The sequence below is a fragment of the Barbatula barbatula genome, assembly GCF_947034865.1.
Source record: "Barbatula barbatula genome assembly, chromosome: 14".
In the NCBI taxonomy this organism is placed as follows: domain Eukaryota; kingdom Metazoa; phylum Chordata; class Actinopteri; order Cypriniformes; family Nemacheilidae; genus Barbatula; species Barbatula barbatula.
The window spans coordinates 221,524-244,471 of record NC_136777.1 but is presented as its reverse complement, the minus strand read 5'-3'; the positions used below and the strand labels follow the sequence as shown (position 1 = coordinate 244,471).

The 22,948-nt window shown below is 41.0% G+C and overlaps 1 protein-coding gene across 1 annotated transcript in view; it reads right to left on the bottom strand.

The window, feature by feature from the left end:
• Window positions 1–22,403: 22,403 nt before the first annotated feature.
• dntt (deoxynucleotidyltransferase, terminal) overlaps window positions 22,404–22,948 on the bottom strand; it is a gene marked incomplete at both ends in the record, with an annotated part of 3,059 nt that continues 2,514 nt past the window's right edge. The window contains one exon of the mRNA XM_079473409.1: window positions 22,404–22,490. Within this exon, the coding sequence (XP_079329535.1) occupies window positions 22,404–22,490 (87 nt within the window). The remainder of the gene's footprint in view (window positions 22,491–22,948) is intronic.

Here is a 22,948-nt window from a genome sequence, read left to right as displayed (position 1 = left end):
ACACACACACAGACACATGCACACACAGACACACGCACACACAGACACACGCACACACAGACACACGCACACACAGACACACACACACAGACAGACACACGCACATACACGCACACACACAACCACACACAGACAGACACACACACACAGACAGACACACACACACAGACAGACGCACACACACACACATGTATGTTTTATTATCTCCGTGGGGACAGTCCAAAGGTGTAATGAGTTGTTTAGTGTACAAACTGTATATTTGATCCCCTAAACCTAAAGATAAAACACTTTTTGCATTTCAGAAAGATTATCGTTCTGTACTATTAATAAGCTTTTCTGCCCGTGAGGACCTCAATTATGGTGACCACACACACAGAGAGAAGCTTTTCTGTCATCTGTTATTGGCTTGTTTTTCTTCTCCTCATTGGACTCTTGGAACATCACATCTCTGCACTTCTATATCCGCCGATAAGATGAAAGTGGAGAGGACCCAGGGGTCTTACTGTAATTGGGAATGGATATGGCATGTGTACAGACAGTCAAATCAATATTCAGAGGAGGATAGCACTATAATCCCATCACACACACACACACACAAAAACTTGATTCTTTTTCTACACTGTCATCTCATCTTAATAGAAGGTTAAAAGGGAAAAAGGGCTTTTCCACACACAGAGGGAAAAGCACTTGGCACACAGGAGACGCTCCATTATTTCATTAGGTGTGTTTGCAGTGAGATGTGAAAGCATTCTGCCGTGTCTGCTGATGGGTTCGTCATTCATCTCAGTGCATGTGTGAGTCAAGAACACACAACGCACACTCTTCTTCATCACTACTGACAGCTCAGAGGAACCAAACCAAACTGTACTGTAAACACACACAGCATTACATTCAAGATTCATCTGAAGCATGTGTCCTCCCTGAGAAACAAACCAATCACCACCATCATTTCTCCTAGACATCAATGACATCAATGAGAAGAGACTTCTGCTCGAAGAGTAAATCATTTGTGATCTTTAAGGTCCTCTTTAGGATTATGGAGTGTCCGACAACAAGTTTACGTACAAACACACTTTCGTTTCCTAATAATGGGCATTTCTTATGACCTCACTTCTTGACTGACTGATTCGTTTGGTGATTCATCTGTCTATCCCGTCCTTTCTGTCAGCCAACTCTGATCTGACACCACCTGACCTGGCTATTCCGCCGCACCTCGGTAGCAATGAATTCATGAAATATTTTACAGAGAAAATCGAAAACATTCGTGACAAAATTGTAAAAACTCAACCTCCAAATCTGTCCTATGAATTAGCACAAACCATCGCTCCAAAACAAAGGCTCCAGCATTTTTCACCTATAAAACAGGAAGATTTAATTCAATTTATTGCAACTTCTAAACCAACAACTTGCTTACTAGACCCCATACCAACTAAATTATTAAAAGAGCTACTACCTGTTGCAATTGAGCCCATTTATAACATTATCAACTCGTCAATTAATCTAGGCCATGTCCCAGGACCCTTTAAGATGGCCGTCATTAAGCCTCTAATCAAGAAACCAAACTTTGATCCAAATGAACTTGGAAACTATAGACCGATTTTAAATCTCCCATACCTGTCTAAAATACTAGAAAAAGTAGTGTGGACTCAGCTGTGCTCTTTCTTACAAAATAACAACATGCACTAAAAATTTCAGTCAGGCTTTAGATGCATCATAGCACTGAAACTGCGCTCGTTAAAATTACAAACGACCTGCTTATAGCATCAGATAAAGGTCACATCTCACTCCTGGTCCTGCTTGACCTTAGTGCTGCGTTTGATACCGTAGACCATAACATACTTCTAGATCGCTTACACAATTATACCGGTATTGAGGGACAGGCACTACAGTGGTTTAGATCTTACTTGTCAGACAGACATCAATTTGTCCATTTAAATGGGGAATCATCAAATCTAACGCAAGTAAATTATGGATTACCTCAGGGATCGGTTCTGGGACCCGTGCTGTTCTCCATATACATGCTTCCCCTCGGAAACATTATTAAAAAACATGGAATTAGCTTCCATTGCTATGCAGATGATACTCAGCTATATATCTCATCAAGACCAGATGATTCCTCCCAGCTATTGAAGATATACAACATTGGATGACCTGTAATTTCTTTCTTTTAAATTCTAATAAAACAGAAATATTACTTATCGGACCAAAGACACGCAAACCGAATATTTCTGAATATAAACTGCAAGTTGAAGGATGTACTGTTACTCCAACAAATACAGTAAAAGATCTAGACGTTATATTAGACAGCAACCTGTCATTTCGAAATCACATCTCAAATGTCACAAAAACAGCCTTTTTCCACCTAAGAAATGTTGGCAAATTACGAAATATTCTGTGTGTTGCTGACGCGGAGAAGCTTATTCATGCATTTATGACCTCAAGACTTGACTACTGTAATGCTCTACTTAGTGTTTGTCCTGCATCATCAATAAACAAACTACAGTTAGTTCAGAACACAGCTGCCAGAGTTCTAACCAGGTCCAGAAAATACCATCACATAACCCCAATGTTATCAACCCTTCACTGGCTACACATTAAGTATCGTATTGACTTTAAAGTTCTTTTAATCACTTATAAAGCCTTAAATGGTTTAGCCCCTACCTACCTAACAGAGCTTCTATCACACTACAACCCATCACGCTCTCTAAGATCTCAAAACTCGTTTGATAACACCTAGAATAACTAAATCCACCAAAGGGGGTCGAGCTTTCTCATACGTAGCACCTAAACTCTGGAATAACCTTCCTGATACTATTCCAGGATCAGACACACTCGTCCAATTTAAATCTAGATTAAAGACACATCTTTACAGACAAACATTCACTTAAAGCAAAATATGCTTAATAAACCACCAGGAGATGCTGACATCAGATATTATTTACTAGAATAATTTGATTTATTATATAAAACACCATGTAGTGTGTTTTACCCTTTCTTGGGTTTTTCGTTTTTCGTGCTTTGGAACAATGCAAATTGTGAAAAGCGATATATAAATAAAATTGAATTGAATTGATTGGTCAGATGGTCTAGTCTGCTGTGATTGGTCTACACGTGCAGTGTCACAAATGGAATGTAGGCGGGCGTTACACAGAGTGACGTTAATCTGACCCAGAACCGAAATGAGAATGACAGACGACTCTTTAAACTGAGCAGACTGCTCACATTCACGCACAGCAACATTACACACGGCATGAAATGTCATTTTAAGGACATTGTATTAGTTACTCTTTAAGTCTCAGATATTTCTCCTGAGAAAAAGAGTCTGAAATGTCTCATGTCATGTGAGTTTGAGAAGAGACGTCAATAATGTGTCAAACGCTCAGATTCGTCTCGTCTGCAATCAAATGTCATTATAGTGAAGATCTCAATATGAACTCCAGAGGATTTCACCTCCACCATCTACATTCATTTTACTCTCCATGTGTTAATACATAAATAAAACACAACAGAGAACTCCATCAGATCTTGTGCGCTGTATGAAATCTCTGAGCAATAATAAAATGTTCCTCTGTATATATTTAATCAAGTAAAAATCAAACTGAAATTCTGTATCCCGTCCACATGACGAAGATGAAATCAACAGCAGATTCACACAGATATATAAGAAGTGTTTGTTTCCAAAAGGAGATCAGAACTCAGTTTTATATTAAGTGATCATGTGTTTATTGTGTTAGTTAACTGTAAAGTTTTTTGAGTTGTTATGATTTAGATCAAATCAAACCAACTGCAGTTTGATTGATATTAAGTGGACTGCACAATAAAAACATGATTTTTGAGTTCTCTCATTTTGGAACCAAACTCTTCACATATACACACGTCTTATCAGGAAAAATCTTTATCTTACACGAGTCATTTTCTTGGTGTGTTCCTCCTCTGGTTCTGTTGAGTGTCGTTCCTCTCGTGGAGATTCTTCTCTCTCTCTCTGTTTAATTGAATGTTATCTTCTCCACTGAGTTATTTCTGTTCCGGCCGTTTGCTGTGATACAGCTGGCCTGTAATTTGCCGCTTGAATCGAGCTGACGGAGGCGGACGAAGTTTCTCTGCGGTCTTAATAACCGTCCTCAGCAGCTTTTCATGTCATGAGACAATTAGCTCCTCCAGACTCCAACAGAAAGAAGAAAAACCCTCACAACCTTTTCTCAGCACCTGATATCTCAGTATTTGTTAACTTCAGTGAGATTAAACTGTGTTATTAACTTCTTCTTAAAGGTTCCTCGTCTCGCTGTATTTATCAGGGAACTTAAGAGACGCTAATGTCTCAAGCTTTGCTCGGATCAGGACGTCTTTTTAGATTAATAATCGTTTATTCCATAAATAACTTGAAACTTCTTGAAGAGATTAAACGAATAAACTTTTATACAGACTGAAGAATTTACTGTTAATTAACCACAGCAGCTCATATTCAGGTCAAATAAATTCAATTCAAGGTGATTTCTTTAGCACTTTTCATCATTATAAATCTTATTATTTTTGCATTGTGTTGAATGTCTGTACTTGAAGCTTCCAACACCAAAGAAATTTCCTTGTGTGTGCAAGAACACTTGGCAATAAAGCTCTTCTGATTCTGCATTGGTGCAAAAAGCACCTTGAGTACTGAATCAAAAACACTAATGTAAACAAGACAACATTTTTAGCTTGTGGATTAATACTTTATACATAATATATATGACATAATAGGTCTCAGACATTGTGTAGTGGGCGCAGGAGATGACATGCGCCGCGCGTGATGATGCATGTTTATATATGGCTATGAACATAAAGGAGCTATCTTTCATGATTCTGCCTTCTCTTGTCTTGATTTTCTGGTCTAGGGGCAGAGTCATGACAGACCCATGTGTTTTATGTAGAGAGAAACATATTATTGTCAATCAGGACATAATATGCGTTCTCTCCAGTCTCGTCATTTGGCCCCGCCCCTCTCGTTCCTAGTATAGCTTTCCTCCTGTGTCTCATTACCCACCTGCCCATTGTTATCTCCTTTGTTAGTCTCCCTATATAATGATATAATGCCCTCTTGTCTATTGTCTTGTGCTTGTTTGTTTTGCATTCATGTGTCTGTATCTCGTGCCTGTGATTGCATCATATCTTTGAGACATTCCAAGAGCCTGAGTTGAAGTGAGTTTTAGTTATTGGTTAGTCTGTTGTTGTTGGTTTTTTATCATTACAGTTTGGGTTCCTCGCCACAGGGCCGTGTTGGCTTGCTGACCGGGAGACTGTTGATATTATTTACTAGAATGATCTTTCTTGTTCAATAAACACCATGCATGTGTTTGATCCCCTCTGTGTTTTTAATTTTCTTATTTTCCCCTGTAAAGCTGCTCTAGAACAATGCCCATTGTAAAAGACACTACATAAGATTGAATGAAATAATAAACAATAAATGGCATTAGTGCAAGTCTTCCAAATTATGTATTTTAGCGATACTATCTGAATAAGTGTCTGATAGATTTTATATAAATGTCAATAAAACTAGTTACCTTTACAAAGCTTGTATTTAAAATTGAAATCTTCTGTTTTTCTTCATCAATTTGCATCAGAAAAGAAAACCAACAACAGAGGATTTTCAAACAGCTGGTGAGGTTATTTTCTTCATTATGTTATGTTATGTTGGGATGTGATGAATAAGGTTTTTCACGTCAGATTTGCAGCGAATACTTTGCAGCACATGTCCATTGAATTCACAACACCATCTCTATAAGAGCACACACGTGCAGCAGATTTTGAATAATTCATGCTTTATGTTTTTGATGAATGGTGCATCACAGCAGATGTTGTTCCTCTGGTCACAGTCAAGGTTCTGAGCCGGACCGGCAGCAGAATGCCAAACAGGGCTCATGGGAAGATGTGAAGATGCTGAGTGTGAGCATGTTTAATTCCTCCGCTGTTTCAGGCGTCCAGCGAGCCACCGCATTAATTACCTTCAATAAGAGGACAGACCGCCGCCTGTAAACATCAAATGCTTGTAATAAAAGAGATGCGTGCATGGAACTGGCTTGAAGGCTTTTCACAAGAGCTCATTTCCGGCAGGTTAAAGCTGTCGTTTGTCATTTACAGCACGGCCTTATCACAGAAAAGAGAGTTTAACACGTGTAGATGGACAGAAATCAAGTGTTGGAGAGAGACGTGTGTGTAGGATGATTCTCTAACAACTCCTCCTCATTGGCTTTAATTGACCTTGTTTGAAATATGCCGCAGAAAGAGAATCCACATCATCTATAAAAAGATACAGGATTATATTTAACAGCATTTATAAAGTGTATTTTGAACCCAGTCTACTTTCACAAGACATGTCATGAGATTACATCCGTCCGAATCCTGACTTTAGACGTTACTGAATAATAAGTTCCTGGCACAGTAGAATAATTCCGGCACGTCATCAGGATGAAAACACGCAACACACACGAGCTTTATGTTCAGTGATTCTCCTGATATACAGTAAGACTGAACTGTGAGTCTTCAGATACAGACCATTGATTTTCCTATAAAGTTTATTGAGCTGTATGAGAGAAGACAGCTGGAGTGTTTAATGAAAGAAGACAAATTCATTCATATATAAAGTTTATAACTATTCACCATCTGTTGTGATCAATGCAGATGTTCTTCCGTTTCACACAGAGAATGATTTCATCCGTCAGAGCAGTAGTGTAGTCCCGAGGATCACTGCCCCCCTCACTAACATGTGTGGCCCCCCTCTGATATTTGACTGTTTAAGATAAAAACAAGGAATTGATGATTTGTTACTCTGGTTGATTGACTCATCAGTGCTCACCGCTGTCTTCAGATTTATTGGTTTAATTATGTCACGTGTTGTGTGCAGCATCTTTAGCACCAAGAGTTGAATTTAGAATTTATAATTTATCTGTCTGGTGCAGAATATTCTAGTTATTTTTTTATAAATTACAAAAAGTTGAAGAAAATGAAGAGACATCTTCAGATGACGGTTACACTGCATATGAATTGTTGTAGTGTCGAACAAATGTCAACTCTCGAACACTCTGGTAGCTTAGACTGGTAGCTGTCACCCTGATCCTCACGACCCCCCCTCGCCCTATTTTGACTTTGTCTCTTACCGCTTCAGAGGTTTGTGTAATTCGCCCGTAAGAGCCCTGCGAAGTGGTAATAAAGGTCATTGAAGTGCACGAAGCGTGACTACTACGCAAATCTCATGATTGTGCTTAAATAACCCTTCAAGTTAACTTCAGCCCATTTCCAGTGTTCAGGGAGCAGAGAGCAGTGAACACTGTGTAGGGATCGTGCCAATCGGCACACAGTTTATTCATGAAGCGCTCTTTAATGAGCTGGTGATTTAAATCAGGTGTGTTAAACAAGAGAGAGATGCAGCGCTGGGGGTTTAGGAACGGCTAGGTCGGCTATGACGGTAAAATGTGCTGTTTACTATGATTTCAGTAATAGATAGAAGCCTAATGAAAGGGCTATAAAGAATACATCATGGCCCCCTCCTTTACACACTGGCCCCTCAGAAATACAATTCTGTGTAAGAGTAATAATAATAATCTTCTGTTGTGACCGTGTGAGATTCTGCATCCCCGTCCCGTCCTGTTTGATATTCTCAAACCCAGGTTGTGTAATGGAGAGAGATGATGTGATCTATCAGAGCTTCCATCTGTGTTTTGCGTGTGCGTTTTAGGACACATTTACATGAAGAAGTCTGGAGCACAGACACAGTATTACTTTGGGGCTTTTTAACGACGCCAGACAGAAATTCGATTAAGATTAATTCGAGCCGAGCAAGCAATTTTGGGGGAGGTTAGAAGCAATTTCTCCGCACATCATTGGTCGCACAATGCCTGTAATACTGTGAAGGCAGGAGCTTGAGGATTACAGACGCCTCATCTACCGGTTCCATCTGCAGACGTCCATTATACTGAAGAAAGGTCCATTACCCTGCCAAACTCCAGCTCAACTCCTGCACCGGCCACAATTAAACACCACTGAGAATGAAATGAGCCTTCTGCTCTCCACCGCCCCCAAACTTCAGAGAACAAATATCATAAAGAGAGATTAAAAAGCTCAGAATAACACAACACCTGCATGACCTCATCATCGTCATACAGCATTCATCGTAAATCTCTTTCTTCACTTCAATAGAACTTTTCTTTACTCAGTTTTATCAGTTCACAAACTACTACAAATATTTCTTTAACATCTTACTGTCTGGTGAAGAACAAGAGCTTCAGCCCCTATACCAGGGGTCGGCAACAGGCGGACCACGGGCCAAATCTGGCCCGCCAGCAGTAACATCTGTCCCGCGCCAGCAGCATTACTTTGATTATTTTGCTGGCAGCTGGTTCTGAAACAGATCCGTCACAATCACGTCTTTAGTGCACGTTTTTGCAGCAATGTTTTATTTTGAAATGAATTGAGTGCTTTTAATTTGAAAAGTTCTGAAAGATATTCTAAGGAGTCTGTCAATCTGATGACACACTTCTAAAATATCCGTCATGAAATATGGGGTGCCACCGTGAATCATTGAAACGTTTGCTCATAACGCAGGGCCTCAGCACCAACAGTGAACTATAACAAACCAAATTCAGCTTCCCTTTTATTCTGAAGGTGCCATGTTTCATCTCGTAGTGCCGTCTAATATTATATTCTTTGCAAACAGCGACAACTTCATTGCAGATAAGACACAGCGGCTTTGCATTAACAAAACTAGACAGGATGAATGCATAGTTGTCTTTCCGTTCCTCTTTGTATGCCCTATTTCACTGTCAACTTTTATCTTTATTCTCTTTGATTGTGCCATTTTCTCTCATCATCTAGCAAGCTTAAATGTTAACATCTGCACAAGATGTAATGGCGTACCCCCAGCAGGCAAACAAATGCAGTTTAGTGTCAAAACTAAGTTACGTTAAAAAATGATGCAACTATTATGTAATTACATATATTTGGATTTTTCATCAATTCATTTCTTAAATTATCCTTTGACTATGTTCTGGCCCGCCATCTAACAGCAAATTCGTTTTTTTGGCCCAATGACAACTTACTTGCCGACCCCTGCCCTATACCCTCATCTAGTGCACTACTGGAGAGAGAAACACATTCAATCCCATGATGCACTGCAATAAAGAACAGACAATTCCAACCTTCATGTGGATGATAATAGTGAAGTAATGTCAGTAAAGTGATGATTTCTTATTTTTGGACGCACAGACATTCTGAATCCACACACACTCGATTCACTCTAAATTAAGGCCAATGAATGAAAGCATGGTTTGGAGCGTCAGCGTCAGTTAGTACTTAGCATGCCAGTGCAGCTCTCTCTCACACACACACACACACACACACACCCGTATCTCTCTCTCTCTCTTTGCGCTATCAGGAGGTTTTCAGAAAGGTCATTCTCTTAGCCCCAGAGATACATCGTCTTTGCTTAATACAGATCACCTGCCTTCAGTGGGTAATTTATCACGGCGAGGCCGCTGGAAAGATATGAGCAATGATACACGTGAAGCCCGCGCTCCTGCCACAGACGGACGGCATGATGATGCTGTTTAAAGGATGATCTTCAGTTTAATCTGCTTCCTTCCATCAGACCCCCGCATGAATCAAAGACCCCTCTCACACAGCACGAGACGGGACGGCTGGATGTTGACCGCTGTCATGCTGGACGTCATCTGTCTGTGTCCCGCTGACATGGAGAGTAAATGTTTGTCTGTGTTCTGTGTTTACACTGTTTACCCGGCCTATGAAGAGTAATCTTTCCATCTCTCTCTGGTGTCGTATATAACCGCTGGCGATGTGCCGAATCCTATTACACTAAATGAGGAGCAATCCATCTCATCACGATCCGTTTTTTGAGCAAACGTTGTATGTGCTAATCACATCTGAGACACAAAAATCACTCAGAAATAAAGAATCTGTCATCATTTACTCTCTTTGTTAGATGTTCTGAACCCGTCGGATCTGTGGAACACTAGATGTTCAATGTGATCAGTGTTTATGTTCACAACACACATCATCTACTGGAGATGATACGGTCTGTTGTTCAATTTCAATACTCTTCACTTGTGTCTTGTGTGTCGGGTGTTTTTCCAAACCTCCTACAATTATGTAATCACATACATTTAAGAAAAGAATCAGTTTTTATCATGAAATAAATCTTGACTTGAAAATATGTGATTTCCGTCATTATTTCCACAGCAGATTTATATCAGTATTGTCTTAATATCATTTTGTGTAACACTGATATATTTCATAACTATCTCACGTCCACAACTGACCAACAAACATCCAAATTCAGCGCTGTGACCTCTGGAGAAGAAGCTCCACATCAGCACATCCCAATGAAAGCAATTAAAAGAGTCCCAGCGACTAAAGAGCTTGTGTGAAAGAAGAGGAGGTGTAAAGTTCTGCTCCAGTGACCCGTGACCCAGAACTACAGCTCCAACACTTCAGAGAATTAAACACACAAAGACCAGACAACCGCAGACAGTGAGCAAAGACCAGACCTTTTCAAACGCTTCTCAGCGGGGACGCTCGTACCATCATTTTTCATTTTACTCCAGCAGCGGTCATGCTCTCGTCCGTCCTCATGCTCTGATCAATACATGTGTCTGTGAACGCCCGCGATACTCTCATTTCATCTGCCCGTGAGAAATAACACGACTGTGACATGCTAAAGGTAATGTTATTCACACTGAGCCCAGACTCTATTATTAAAGGACCTACTTTAACATCTGCTTATTCTTCTTTACAGAATCATCACACACACACATGAGAAAACACACAAACACGCACGCACATACAAACACATGCACACAAACACACAATGGGGACACAGATATAATCATCATAAAAAATGATTTTTATACTGTACAAACTGTACGAGTCCCATGAGTTGGTGTGTATTGAAGTTTAGGACGTCTATAAAAAGAAGGCCCCACACAAGAACACACACACACAAAAACAGACGCATACACACACACAGCAGTTCTCAATGTGAATACTTTCATGAACAAATATGACACTTTTCTAAGAAAAACTGTGATAAATGTAAAGTGAAAAATTGATAAGATACTTTAAGGATCTGTAGCGATCAAAAAAAACGATGAAAGAGGAATAAAGAAGCTATTGTGTGTGTTCTTTAGTCTTCAGATGGTGATGTTATACAGCGCTGTACTTGAGTTCTCTACTTTATATACAAGTAAAGTGGGAGTGTTGAGTTGTTGTGGGTCACACACACACACACAGCAGCGGCAGGACAGATGGTGTGTGTGTGTTTCTGTGACACTGACTGTTATTCACATGCACAGCAGTGAAGTTTGTGTTGTGTGCGGTCAGGACTCATGAAAGCAAATGTCTCTATTAGATTATCACCTCAGCACCCACACAACAGCTTGTCTCTACCTCTCTCTCGGCGTGTGGGGGGGGTGAATTGTTCTGTTATCACAGCATCAGTCGCATGAGACCCGGTCTTCAGTCCTGTGGACCATTTTAATGCTCAGAATGAGAATAAGGGGGTTTATGAGAGCATATTAAAGCCCCTGTCGCGTTTACCCCCACGCCAGCCAGAGATGAGCCATTCGCCGGACTAGTTGTGTTGACAGTATCAATACGCGCAACCCTCAAGCTGGCATATCAGCGGACGGCTGGCAGAATAAAGGGAAATGATGCATGGCTCTGCCTCCGGTCCAAACACAAGCGCTGGTGTCGGCCGTTTGCTCGTGACACTCATAATACAGCTGATGATGAGAAATGCTGAGAGAGGAATCGTGTTTATTGAATAAACACGCTTCTCTCTGTACTGTGGTAGATGTCCACTAGAGGCGATAATGCTGATGACGCGGGGCGCTTCAGCAGTTTCTAAAGACTCTTCCACAGAAGAAGCATTTCCACATGAAAACAATGGTTTACCACAACATTGTGTATTTACATTTGATAGTTTAATATTTCTCATCGCAACGAAAGCAAAAGATTAAAAACAGATTAAAAAAGGATTCTACAAATCTATTCTCAGACCCTAAAATTTAATACAAATCTATTATAAATTTGCCTTGAGAATACAGAAAATCTGCTTTTCAATCCTTTACGGTAAAAGTGAAACATGTGAATGACGCACACACACATTTTCTTCTTTTATTTGGATCCACAAGACAAAAACAGAATCCAAACGTTGGGAGGTCAGTTTGCAAGATGACAGGTACTCATGGTTAACTCTTTCACAACTGCTTGTTTTCAGAACATTTTTCAATCAAAGACAGACAAAACATCTTCCTTTCCATATCTGCATAGAGACTGAACACAATTTTGTGAGTTTTCTTCTTTCTTTTTTTGCAATCCACTCATCTACAGTCCTTTGATCACATGACATAAGCTTCCAAACACTGAGGTCATTAACCAATGATAGTCAAGTTGATGGATAGCTTCAACAATGGCTGATATTTCAGTAGTTTGGAAAGAGAACACGTCTCCAAATACAGATCACAATAACATCCAACCTCAGAGTTCAGAGCCTCATGTCTTTAAAATAGTGTCGGTCAACTGTGTTGTGATGTGACCAGTTCAGTTTAACAGCAGTATGTTGGTCAATCTGACTGTTTTTAATGTATTGTTTCCAATCCTTTAGGATCAAATCAACCCACCGATGGTGTCCGGCCTCATACAGTCCTGTGTAACAGCATCATCCCTTTATGATGAGCAACTGTTGATTTTGATGTGACGGGCAGTAGGTGGTGTTCTTCGATGGAAGCATGTTGACAGATTGCGAGCTCTCACAGTAGTGAAACACGTGACCTGCAGACATCGCATCTGATTGGTCAGACACTTGAATACTTTAGCATGTTCTGTAGTAAAACTGTACTAATGACTACATTTTTATAAATACACTTTGCAAGGTTCAGGAACTCTACAGTATCTAAGATGTTTACTATAGGAAACACTGAAGTATAGTACAGTTTTTTCATGCGAGTATGCTGATAGTGTGATACTGAATGATTCACTATACAAACTGCAACATACTTCCAAAAATACTCTGGTACAGGTCCAAAAACATGACAGTGTTATAGTACATGTGCAGTACAGTGTTACCATAGTAACAGTCAGCATAGTTTGCCTGTGCTGGTGACATCAGAAGAGAGTTGAGAGGTTTTATTCATCATCTGACAGTCTGGCTGCCGTCTGCTGCTTTCACACATTCATATTTACAGCTCAAGCTTTCATTTTTGCTTTTTGAAAGTCTTTTGAGGTCTGTCCCTCATCGTGGGAATCAACCATATGACCTCGTGCTTTTATTCATGAGAATGAAGACGGCTCTGGAATGATGAGAGGTCACGAGGACACACATTCATACAGTATGATGTCAATTCACACATCCTTCTAAAGTGGAATGGATAAACAGTTCTGGTGTGTGTGTGTGCGTCTCTGTGCTTTACTGTAACTATGATTTCTGATATATAACTAAAACTTCCAGTGATGTGTGTATTTGTGTGCGTTATATACTGAGCTCACTGTACTGAACAACAATAATGCATCAAACAGTCAGTGTGTATGAAAACATGAACAGAATGACGCTATGAGCTATGAACTCACAATTGTGATTAAAAAGTCAGAACTGTGAGACAAAAATTACTTTTAGAAACTGTAAATGTGCTTTTTATAGCTTTTGTAGATTGTCAGAGAATTTTGGTTATCTAAAAAGTGCGTTGCTGCTTTTGATCCCTCATGTCATTCACAGAAATCTATATAATCTCATGTGACTCGTAGTTTTAACCTTACAATCTAATCTAAGTCAAAGTGTTAATAGGGCTTGAAAGTATTAAAATGAGAGTTAATGTAGCGACAGAGGTGAACATGACACACAGTCAAGATGTTCATCATTTCATGAGACTCATATAAGAGAGAGAGTGTGTGTGAGAGAGAGAGTGAGAGAGAGAGAGAGAGACAGAGAGACAGAGAGACAGAGAGAGAGACAGAGAGAGACAGACAGAGAGAGAGAGACAGACAGAGAGAGAGACAGAGAGAGAGAGAGAGAGAGAGAGAGAGAGAGAGAGAGAGACAGAGAGAGAGAGACAGAGAGACAGAGAGAGAGACAGAGAGACAGAGAGAGAGAGACAGACAGAGAGAGAGACAGAGAGAGAGAGACAGAGAGAGAGAGAGAGACAGAGAGAGAGAGACAGACAGACAGAGAGAGAGAGAGAGGCAGAGAGAGAGAGACAGAGAGAGAGAGAGAGAGAGAGGCAGAGAGAGAGAGACAGACAGAGAGAGAGAGACAGACAGAGAGAGAGAGACAGACAGAGAGAGAGAGACAGAGAGAGAGAGAGAGAGAGAGAGAGAGAGAGAGAGAGAGAGAGAGACAGAGAGAGAGAGAGAGAGGAGAGAGAGAGATGAGAGAGAGAGAGAGAGAGAGAGAGAGAGAGAGAGACACACAGAGAGAGAGACAGAGAGAGAGAGAGAGAGAGAGAGAGGGAGAGAGAGAGACAGAGAGAGAGAGACAGAGAGAGAGAGGACATACACATCTTGAGCTCCTGCAACAAAGTTACAAACAACTGGATTAACTCAAGATTCCCTTGGATATTTCTACAAGGAGACATACACAAGACTACAGTTATAGGAATAACTTAACCTTGGACTAAAACTCATTTTAAACAAAAACTCCTGAAATTTAACAAAAACTCCTGAGAGAGAGAGAGACAGCAGAGAGAGACGACATACACATCTGAGCTCCTGCAACAAATTCACATTATTACTGGATCAACTCAAGGTTCCTTGGATATTTCTACAGGAGACATACACAAGACTACAGTTATAGAAATAACTTAACCTTGGACTAAACCTCCTTTTAACAAAAACTCCTGAAATTACTCCCTGAAAAGGACACCAAGAAGAGCATCTCACCAAAGAATCCATCAATACAAATAAGCCAAAATCAGACAAAAAAGGTCAAGGAATATCTGTTGCCAGGGACCCGAAGACAACAGTGTTACTGAAGATACCAAACCTGCTTTACTGCATTATCAACGCCTTAAACGGGTGATTTGGAAGGTGAGAAAGCGACTGGACCTAAACAAAAGGAGATCCCCAACCAACACCCACACAGGTGCAAATGGCCCATATGACTATGGCTGCCCAACTCCAATGCGTTAAGGCCATTCCCTACTCTACCCAAAGGAGATTTCAAATGACACAGCACGGAAAGTCTTCAAAAACAAGAAACTTATAGAAAACCAGAGACCTTATTTGCGGACCTTCATAAAGATGGCAGCACCAGCAATTTGATCTTCTACACCAGCCGACCTCATACATGGCACAAAGCCATCATCTCGGAATTCCCAAATGCCGAAAGAAAAGGCATCTGTGGGGGGTTTCCAGCTAAAAATAAAAAATGAGGATGACATAACAACTATCAACGCTAACATATACAAAACAACGGGGATAGTGGTTGTGAAAAGCCTCCAAGGACTATTCGAAGAAAAACTTCCAGAGGATCAAGGAAAGGTCTCATCTAGAACCCAACAATGAGCAACCCACCACTCCAGAAGAACCAGATACAACCCCAGCTTCAGACAAGCAGCTGGAGAAGAAAGACCCCCCCAACACAGAACAAACTAACGACACCCATTCACACTGCTACTGTATGGATATGAGAGAGAGATTCACAGCCCTGGAGGGGGAGCTGGTACAGCTCAGAGAAATAAACTCTTTCTCTGCAAACAACACAAAGTAAAGAACAAACCAGCAACACCCCCACAGCCAAACAAAAAGAAAAAGACAACACCAAGAAAGAACCTGTATTTACTGCAGGCCAATGTCAAAAGAGCTGCAGGAAGAGAGGGAGAGACTAAATGTTCAGCTGGCATCACTGGAATCCCAGCTCTCACAGCAGACAGAGAGTCACTGGGCACAGTTAACTGCTCTAAGGGAGGAGATAGGTGAAATGAAGAAAGTAAAAGATACCTTCTCCAAAGACCTCAACTCCACCAAGGACCACTACAACAGGTCACCACTCAAACTGACCACAGCCCTCAAAACCCAGTGGAACAACCCAGCCAAAACCTTCTTCCCCCACCAAGCCCCATACCCAGCACACAACCAACCGAAGAATCAGGCAACGCCCCAACACCCATAGGTGACACACCAAAACCAGACGTTGTCCTTCTAATAGACTCAAATGGGAAGTTTATAGATGAAAAGAAGCTCTTCCCTAAACACAGGGTGTCCAAACTCTGGTGCCCAAATACTCACAGCGCCCTAAAGCTGCTAAACAAGGAAAAACTAGGATCACCGAAACACATAATAATCCACACTGGCACAAACGACCTGAGAGCACAACAGGAAATGAGTGGCCACATCACTACAGAGAGTGATCGAGAAAGCCACATCCACCTTCCCAAATGCTCAAATTACAGTGTCCACACTGCTGCCACGGAAAGACTTCCACTTAGACACAATTCAACGAATAAATGCATCCCTCTCAAGAACCTGCGCACTAAAAACTCAAGTGCACCTGGCCACATCACCCTACCCTGGACCCTCACATGCCTTTATGACCATGTGCACCTGTACAGAGCAACTGTCCCTGTCTTTGCAAAAGAGACTAAAAGATGTTACTCTAAACCGCAGCACCAACACCACAACTTCAAACAACAGAGCAAGACAGCATCCACCTAGAACAGGGATGAACCACACAGTACCTACAAACACCCAAAGACCACAACCACCCACCTACCATCGCAACAGTCAACAGATGAGAACATCATCCCTGCTGCCTACACCCATCACCCAGCACACGCAGCAGACCCCGGGCAGCCTCAGCTATGCCCAGACAGTGAGCAGAAACCCCACACCAACATCCGCACAAGCTCCGACAGCCGAGCTGAAAGACATCCACCAGATGCTGAACCTGATCTGTTCACACCTACTGTCTTAAGACAAAACCCGCTAATTTAAATAACACCTTATGGATAACAAAGCATTTACTATATCATGTTGGAATATTCAAGGCCTGAGGTCATCTGCTTTTGGTCTAAAAAGCAAAAACATAGACTTTACCTCAGAAACCAAAAACTCAGACATTATCATCCTACAGGAGACATGGAACAGAGGAGACAGACCCACGGGTCGACCTACAAACTACAGAGAATTCATCCTTCCGTCCACCAAACTACCGGGAGTCACACAAGGCAGAGACTCAGGCGGAATGCTGATCTGGCATAAGTCCGATCTCGCCCACTCAATAAAAACTATTAAAACGGGCCTGTTCTATACATGGTTGGAAATAAACAAGTCCCTTACTTCTACAGAGAAAAATATCTTCCTGTGTGCAACCTACATCCCGCCTGCAGAGTCACCGTACTTCATCGAAGACAGCTTCACAACCCTAGAAGGAGAAATCAACTACTTCCAGTCACAGGGCAATGTTCTGATCTGCGGTGACCTGAATGCCAGGACCGGTGAAGAATCAGACACACTTCACTCCCAGGGAGACAAACACATTCCAGGAGCAGACGTCTTTCCTCCACCTACCCAAACAAAAAGACTCAACTATGACAAAACTACAAACAAAAACGGATTACAACTTCTCCATCTGTGTCGTACACTGGGTCTGTACATAGTCAATGGCAGACTGCGAGGAGACTCATATGGTAGGTATACTTATAGTTCCAAGATGGGTAACAGTTCAGTAGACTACTTCATCACCGATCTAAATCCAAATTCTCTCAGAGCGTTTACAGTTAGCACACTAACCCCCTTATCAGACCACAGTAAAATTACTCTTTACCTAAACAGATCTAAACCTAACACTGAGGCACCAAATCAAACTCAACTCCATAGCCTTAAACACGCATACAGATGGAAACAAAATAGTGAAGATATATACCAAAGCGTAATATGTGAACCAAAAATTCAAAACCTACTTAATAAATTCCTAGATACGCCATTTCCACACAATAACGAAGGCGTAAACTTAGCAGTAGACAGAATTAACAAAATATTTACAATATCTGCAACACTAGCCAACCTAAAATCAACAAATACGAAAACAAAAAAGAGACCTGCCAATGAGAAATGGTTCGACAATGAGTGTAAAAACCTTAGAAAAGAAGTACGAAGTCTGTCAAATCAGAAACACAGAGATGCAGATAATGTAAACACACGCCAACTCTACCATGAAAAACTTAAAGAATATAAAGACACCCTAAGGACAAAAAAGAAACAAGATATACAAAATCAGCTAAGAGCAATTGAACAATCTCTAGAAACTAACCGCTTCTGGGAACATTGGAACGCACTTAATAAATCTCACCATGAAGAACTACCCATTCAGAACAGAGATGTATGGATAAACCACTTCTCTAACCTCTTTAGTAATATAACCAACAACCACGAACAAACTACCCTGGAAGACAAAATAAGCACCTTAGAATCAACTATTAAAGATTACCAAAACCCTTTAGATTACCAAATTACACTAGAGGAACTATGCGATAATATATGCAAACTTAAATCCAGAAAAGCAAGCGGAATTGATGGCATTCTTAATGAGATGATTAAAAACACGGACCAAAAATTCAAACTTGCCATCCTCAAACTGTTAAACACCATCCTTAATACAGGTATATTCCCCAGCATCTGGAACCGAGGTCTTATCACCCCAATCCATAAAAGCGGAGACAAATTCGACCCAAATAACTACCGCGGAATATGCGTAAACAGCAACTTAGGTAAACTCTTCTGTAACATCCTAAACAGCCGACTCACCAACTTTCTAAATGACAGAAACATTCTGAGAAAATGCCAAATCGGTTTCCAACCAAAATACCGCACATCAGATCATATTTATACCCTTCATACTCTAATCGACCAAGAAATTAACCAAAATAAAGGAAAACTCTTCTCATGCTTTGTTGACTTTAAAAAAGCTTTTGACTCAATCTGGCATGAGGGGCTTTTCTTTCAGCTTATTCAATGCGGCATTGGAGGAAAAACCTACGACATCATCAAATCAATGTACACGGATAACAAATTTGCAGTTAAAATAGGCAACAAGCACACAGACTTCCTCTCCCAGAGTCGTGGAGTAAGACAGGGCTGTAGTCTGAGTCCTACTCTATTTAACATCTACATTAATGAATTAGCTCGGGCTTTAGAACAGTCACCAGCACCCGGTCCCATCCTACTAGACACTGAAGTGAAATGCCTTCTGTTTGCAGATGATCTGGTGCTGCTGTCACCCACAAAAGAGGGTCTACAGCAACATCTAGACATCCTGCACACTTTCTGTCAAACATGGGCGCTATCAGTGAACCTTAAAAAGACCAAAGTTATGATATTCCAGAAAAGGCATAGTCGACAAAACCAACATCACAACTTTAAACTCAACAACGTGCCTTTAGAGCAAACCCAAAACTACACATATCTCGGTATAAACATCAGTAACACCGGAAACTTAAACAAGGCAGTGAACGACCTGAGAGACAAGGCACGAAGAGCTTTTTACGCTATCAAAAGGAATATAAAAATCGACATCCCAGCTGGAATTTGGCTTAAAATAATCCAATCCGTTATAGAACCAATAGCACTTTATGGATGTGAGGTTTGGGGTCCCCTCACCAACCAAGAGTTCACCAAATGGGACAAACACCCAACTGAGACTCTGCAAACAGAAATGTGTAAAAACATTCTACGGGTACAACGCAAAACCCCAAACAACGCCTGCAGAGCAGAATTAGGACTATATCCTCTAATAATTAAAATACAAAAAAGAGCGATTAAATTCTATAACCACCTTAAGAACAGCGATACAGAATCACTCCATCACAAAGCCTTACGTCATCAGGAGCTGAACCCAGAGAAAAGTTGTCTCATCCAACTGATCTCAGAACTAACTCTAAAACCCCAAACGTGTCCAACTGAACCCCAAACTCCAGCCAGAATTAACCAAATGATAAAAACACAAAAAGAAAAATATCTCAAACACTGGACAGAAGCAACAGCTCAGCAAAGTAAACTTGAATGCTATCGGTCATTAAACAGAGAATATAAAGCGGCAGAATACCTCAAAAGCGTATCAGACCCTAAACTAAGAAAAGTGTTGACCATGTACAGACTCAGTGAACACAAGCTCACTGTGGAGACGGGCCGACACAGACAGACATGGACTCCAAGAGAAGAGCGACTGTGTCCACACTGCACACAGAGACAAGTGGAAACAGAGCTGCACTTCTTAACCTCGTGTCCAAACTATACGGACATCAGAGAAACATTCTTCCCCCAGTTCACAAACTTCCACAAAGACTTCAACCAGTTTCAACAACAGGACAAGATCTCATACATACTGGGAGAAAAGCCCATCAGCTCAAACCTGGCGGCGAGATACGTCAAGTCCTGTCACGACAGAAGAGCAACAACCAGCACAACACACACAACACAACACAACACAACACAACACACACAACACTGACACAACACACACAACACTGACACAACACACACAACACTGACACAACACACACAAACTGACACTTATGACAGGATCCTGTCACTTTCACTAAGAACTTTTGTCAATACTTCGCACTTTTATGTCTGTATTGATGTGTACATATTGTTTCTTATATAGGATACTCTTATTTTATTTTATACAGAATGTTTATATTTAATCTTCCTGCTTTGGCAATGTAAAACACTTTTTTATCATGCCAATAAAGCTTTTTTGAATCTTGAATCTTGAATCTTGAGAGAGAGAGAGAGAGAGAGACAGAGAGAGAGAGACAGACAGACAGAGAGAGAGAGACAGACAGAGAGAGAGAGACAGAGAGAGAGAGAGAGAGAGAGAGAGAGAGAGAGAGAGAGAGAGAGAGAGAGAGACAGACAGAGAGAGAGAGACAGACAGAGAGAGAGAGACAGACAGAGAGAGACAGAGAGAGAGAGAGAGAGAGACAGACAGAGAGAGAGAGACAGACAGAGAGAGAGAGACAGACAGAGAGAGACAGAGAGACAGAGAGAGAGAGACAGACAGAGAGAGAGAGACAGACAGAGAGAGAGAGACAGACAGAGAGAGACAGAGAGACTCTGGGGTCGAGTCCTGGAAATTACCGAGATCTTTAAATAGGATGTGTGCTTAGATCTGCACTGTGATGATCCTCACCACATCATTCACACCACAGCTCACGGGACACACACACAAGTAAGCGTAGATGCGCACACACACACGCACACACACAGACGCACGCACACACACAGATGCACGTGTACATACGCACGCAGACACACACAGAAAAACACATGCGAGCAGACACAAATGCATGCACACACACTTATGCACACAGACAACCGCGCACGCACACAGTAAGTCAAACTGAGTTATATGTCATATATTATATGTTATATTTTTTTGGCAATTGATACAGCTGTATCTGTCTTTTATAAATGTGATCGAACTAAATACTCTTCTAAGATATGAAGTATGCAACACTACTGTATAGGTCCTCAGGATTATCATGAGATTGGCAAAACTGTGTGTGTTTCCTCATCTTTAACATTCTGCGGCTTTATTTCTGTCATCTCATAAGAGAAATGAAGTTTAAGTTCTGCCAGGAAGACTCTAATGCTGCATGTCACTCATTACCTTTAGTTCAAGCCGATCATCATCCAACACTTGGATTATATAAGATCTGTACTTACTCATCGTGTGCCTTCACAGATACTGATGCCAACAGTCACCCCCCTCCTCCCCAACTCCACCAGGTTGGTCCCTGTCCATACATCCCGGGGGGTTAGGCTCTGCCCCTGCCTCTGTCTCAGGCAGGAAGTGTCAGAATCTACGACCCTGTGGATTTGAGCTACAGACAGGGCCTACGCCAAAGAACTTTATCATATTATCATCTGCTTTCATTAGCTGGTCAGCTGGTAAATCTTGCCTCCCGAGTCTTTCTGGCAGAGACTGTAATATTATAGACACATACAGCACACGAGCACTAAACTGTATAGATATGTGATGATTTCATATGTTTGTCAACAACACACACTACAAGAGTTTCAACAGTTCAGTTCTGTTTATTCATGTTATCTCAGATGCATCCACAGAATAAAACAAGTGAGAATTTACAGTCAAACGATGATCATCATCACTAAATAAACTTCTTCAGACCGAGTCACCATATCAGGGTGTTTTATTATAATGCTTCCTATAAAAGCCTCAGTAAGAGCGTCATACAGCGTGTGAAGTGTTTGGAAGATCATTACAGTCATAGAACTTTATAACCCTATACTTCTGTATATAAACCCAATGAGAAGACGTTTGTGATTCATTGACTGGACTGTGGTGTGTAATCTTCTGTCGGCGAGTCTTTATCATCTGATCATGTGTGTCACTAACCAGTGGTTTAAGCGTTTCTCTGTGAAGGCTCGATAAACTCCAAACCCAAAAGACTGAAGATGTCTTCTTCCGTTTCAGCAGACAGGAAGGTTTTCTGTCGAGACAAACAGTCATTCATAAAGAAGAATCAGAATCAACGTCGAGTCTCAGAAACGTCATAATCCACTTCAGATTTACAACTAAATATACAATAAATAAACTGGAGTGAGAAAAAACAGAGTCATTCAGAGAGTTTGTGATGGAGAAAATGTCTCTATATGACAGCTGAAAATATGAAGGTTTGGTGTTTCATTGGCGAAGCAAATTATTACGTGTTGAAGAAACACAAACTTGTTTCCTTTTAAACGGCAATGAGACAAAAATCTCTCTTCTTTCATCTGTTCAATGAATCAATGTAAATGTAGAGAAATGATGTGTTTATTCTTCACAGAAGATGACTAGATGATGCTCCGGTCACATGCACTGAGACTTCAGCAGAGAATCTGAGCCGTGTTCAGCATGAACAAACCCTCCTGACCTTGCCATAGAGGAGACAGAGTCATTACAGCTGTC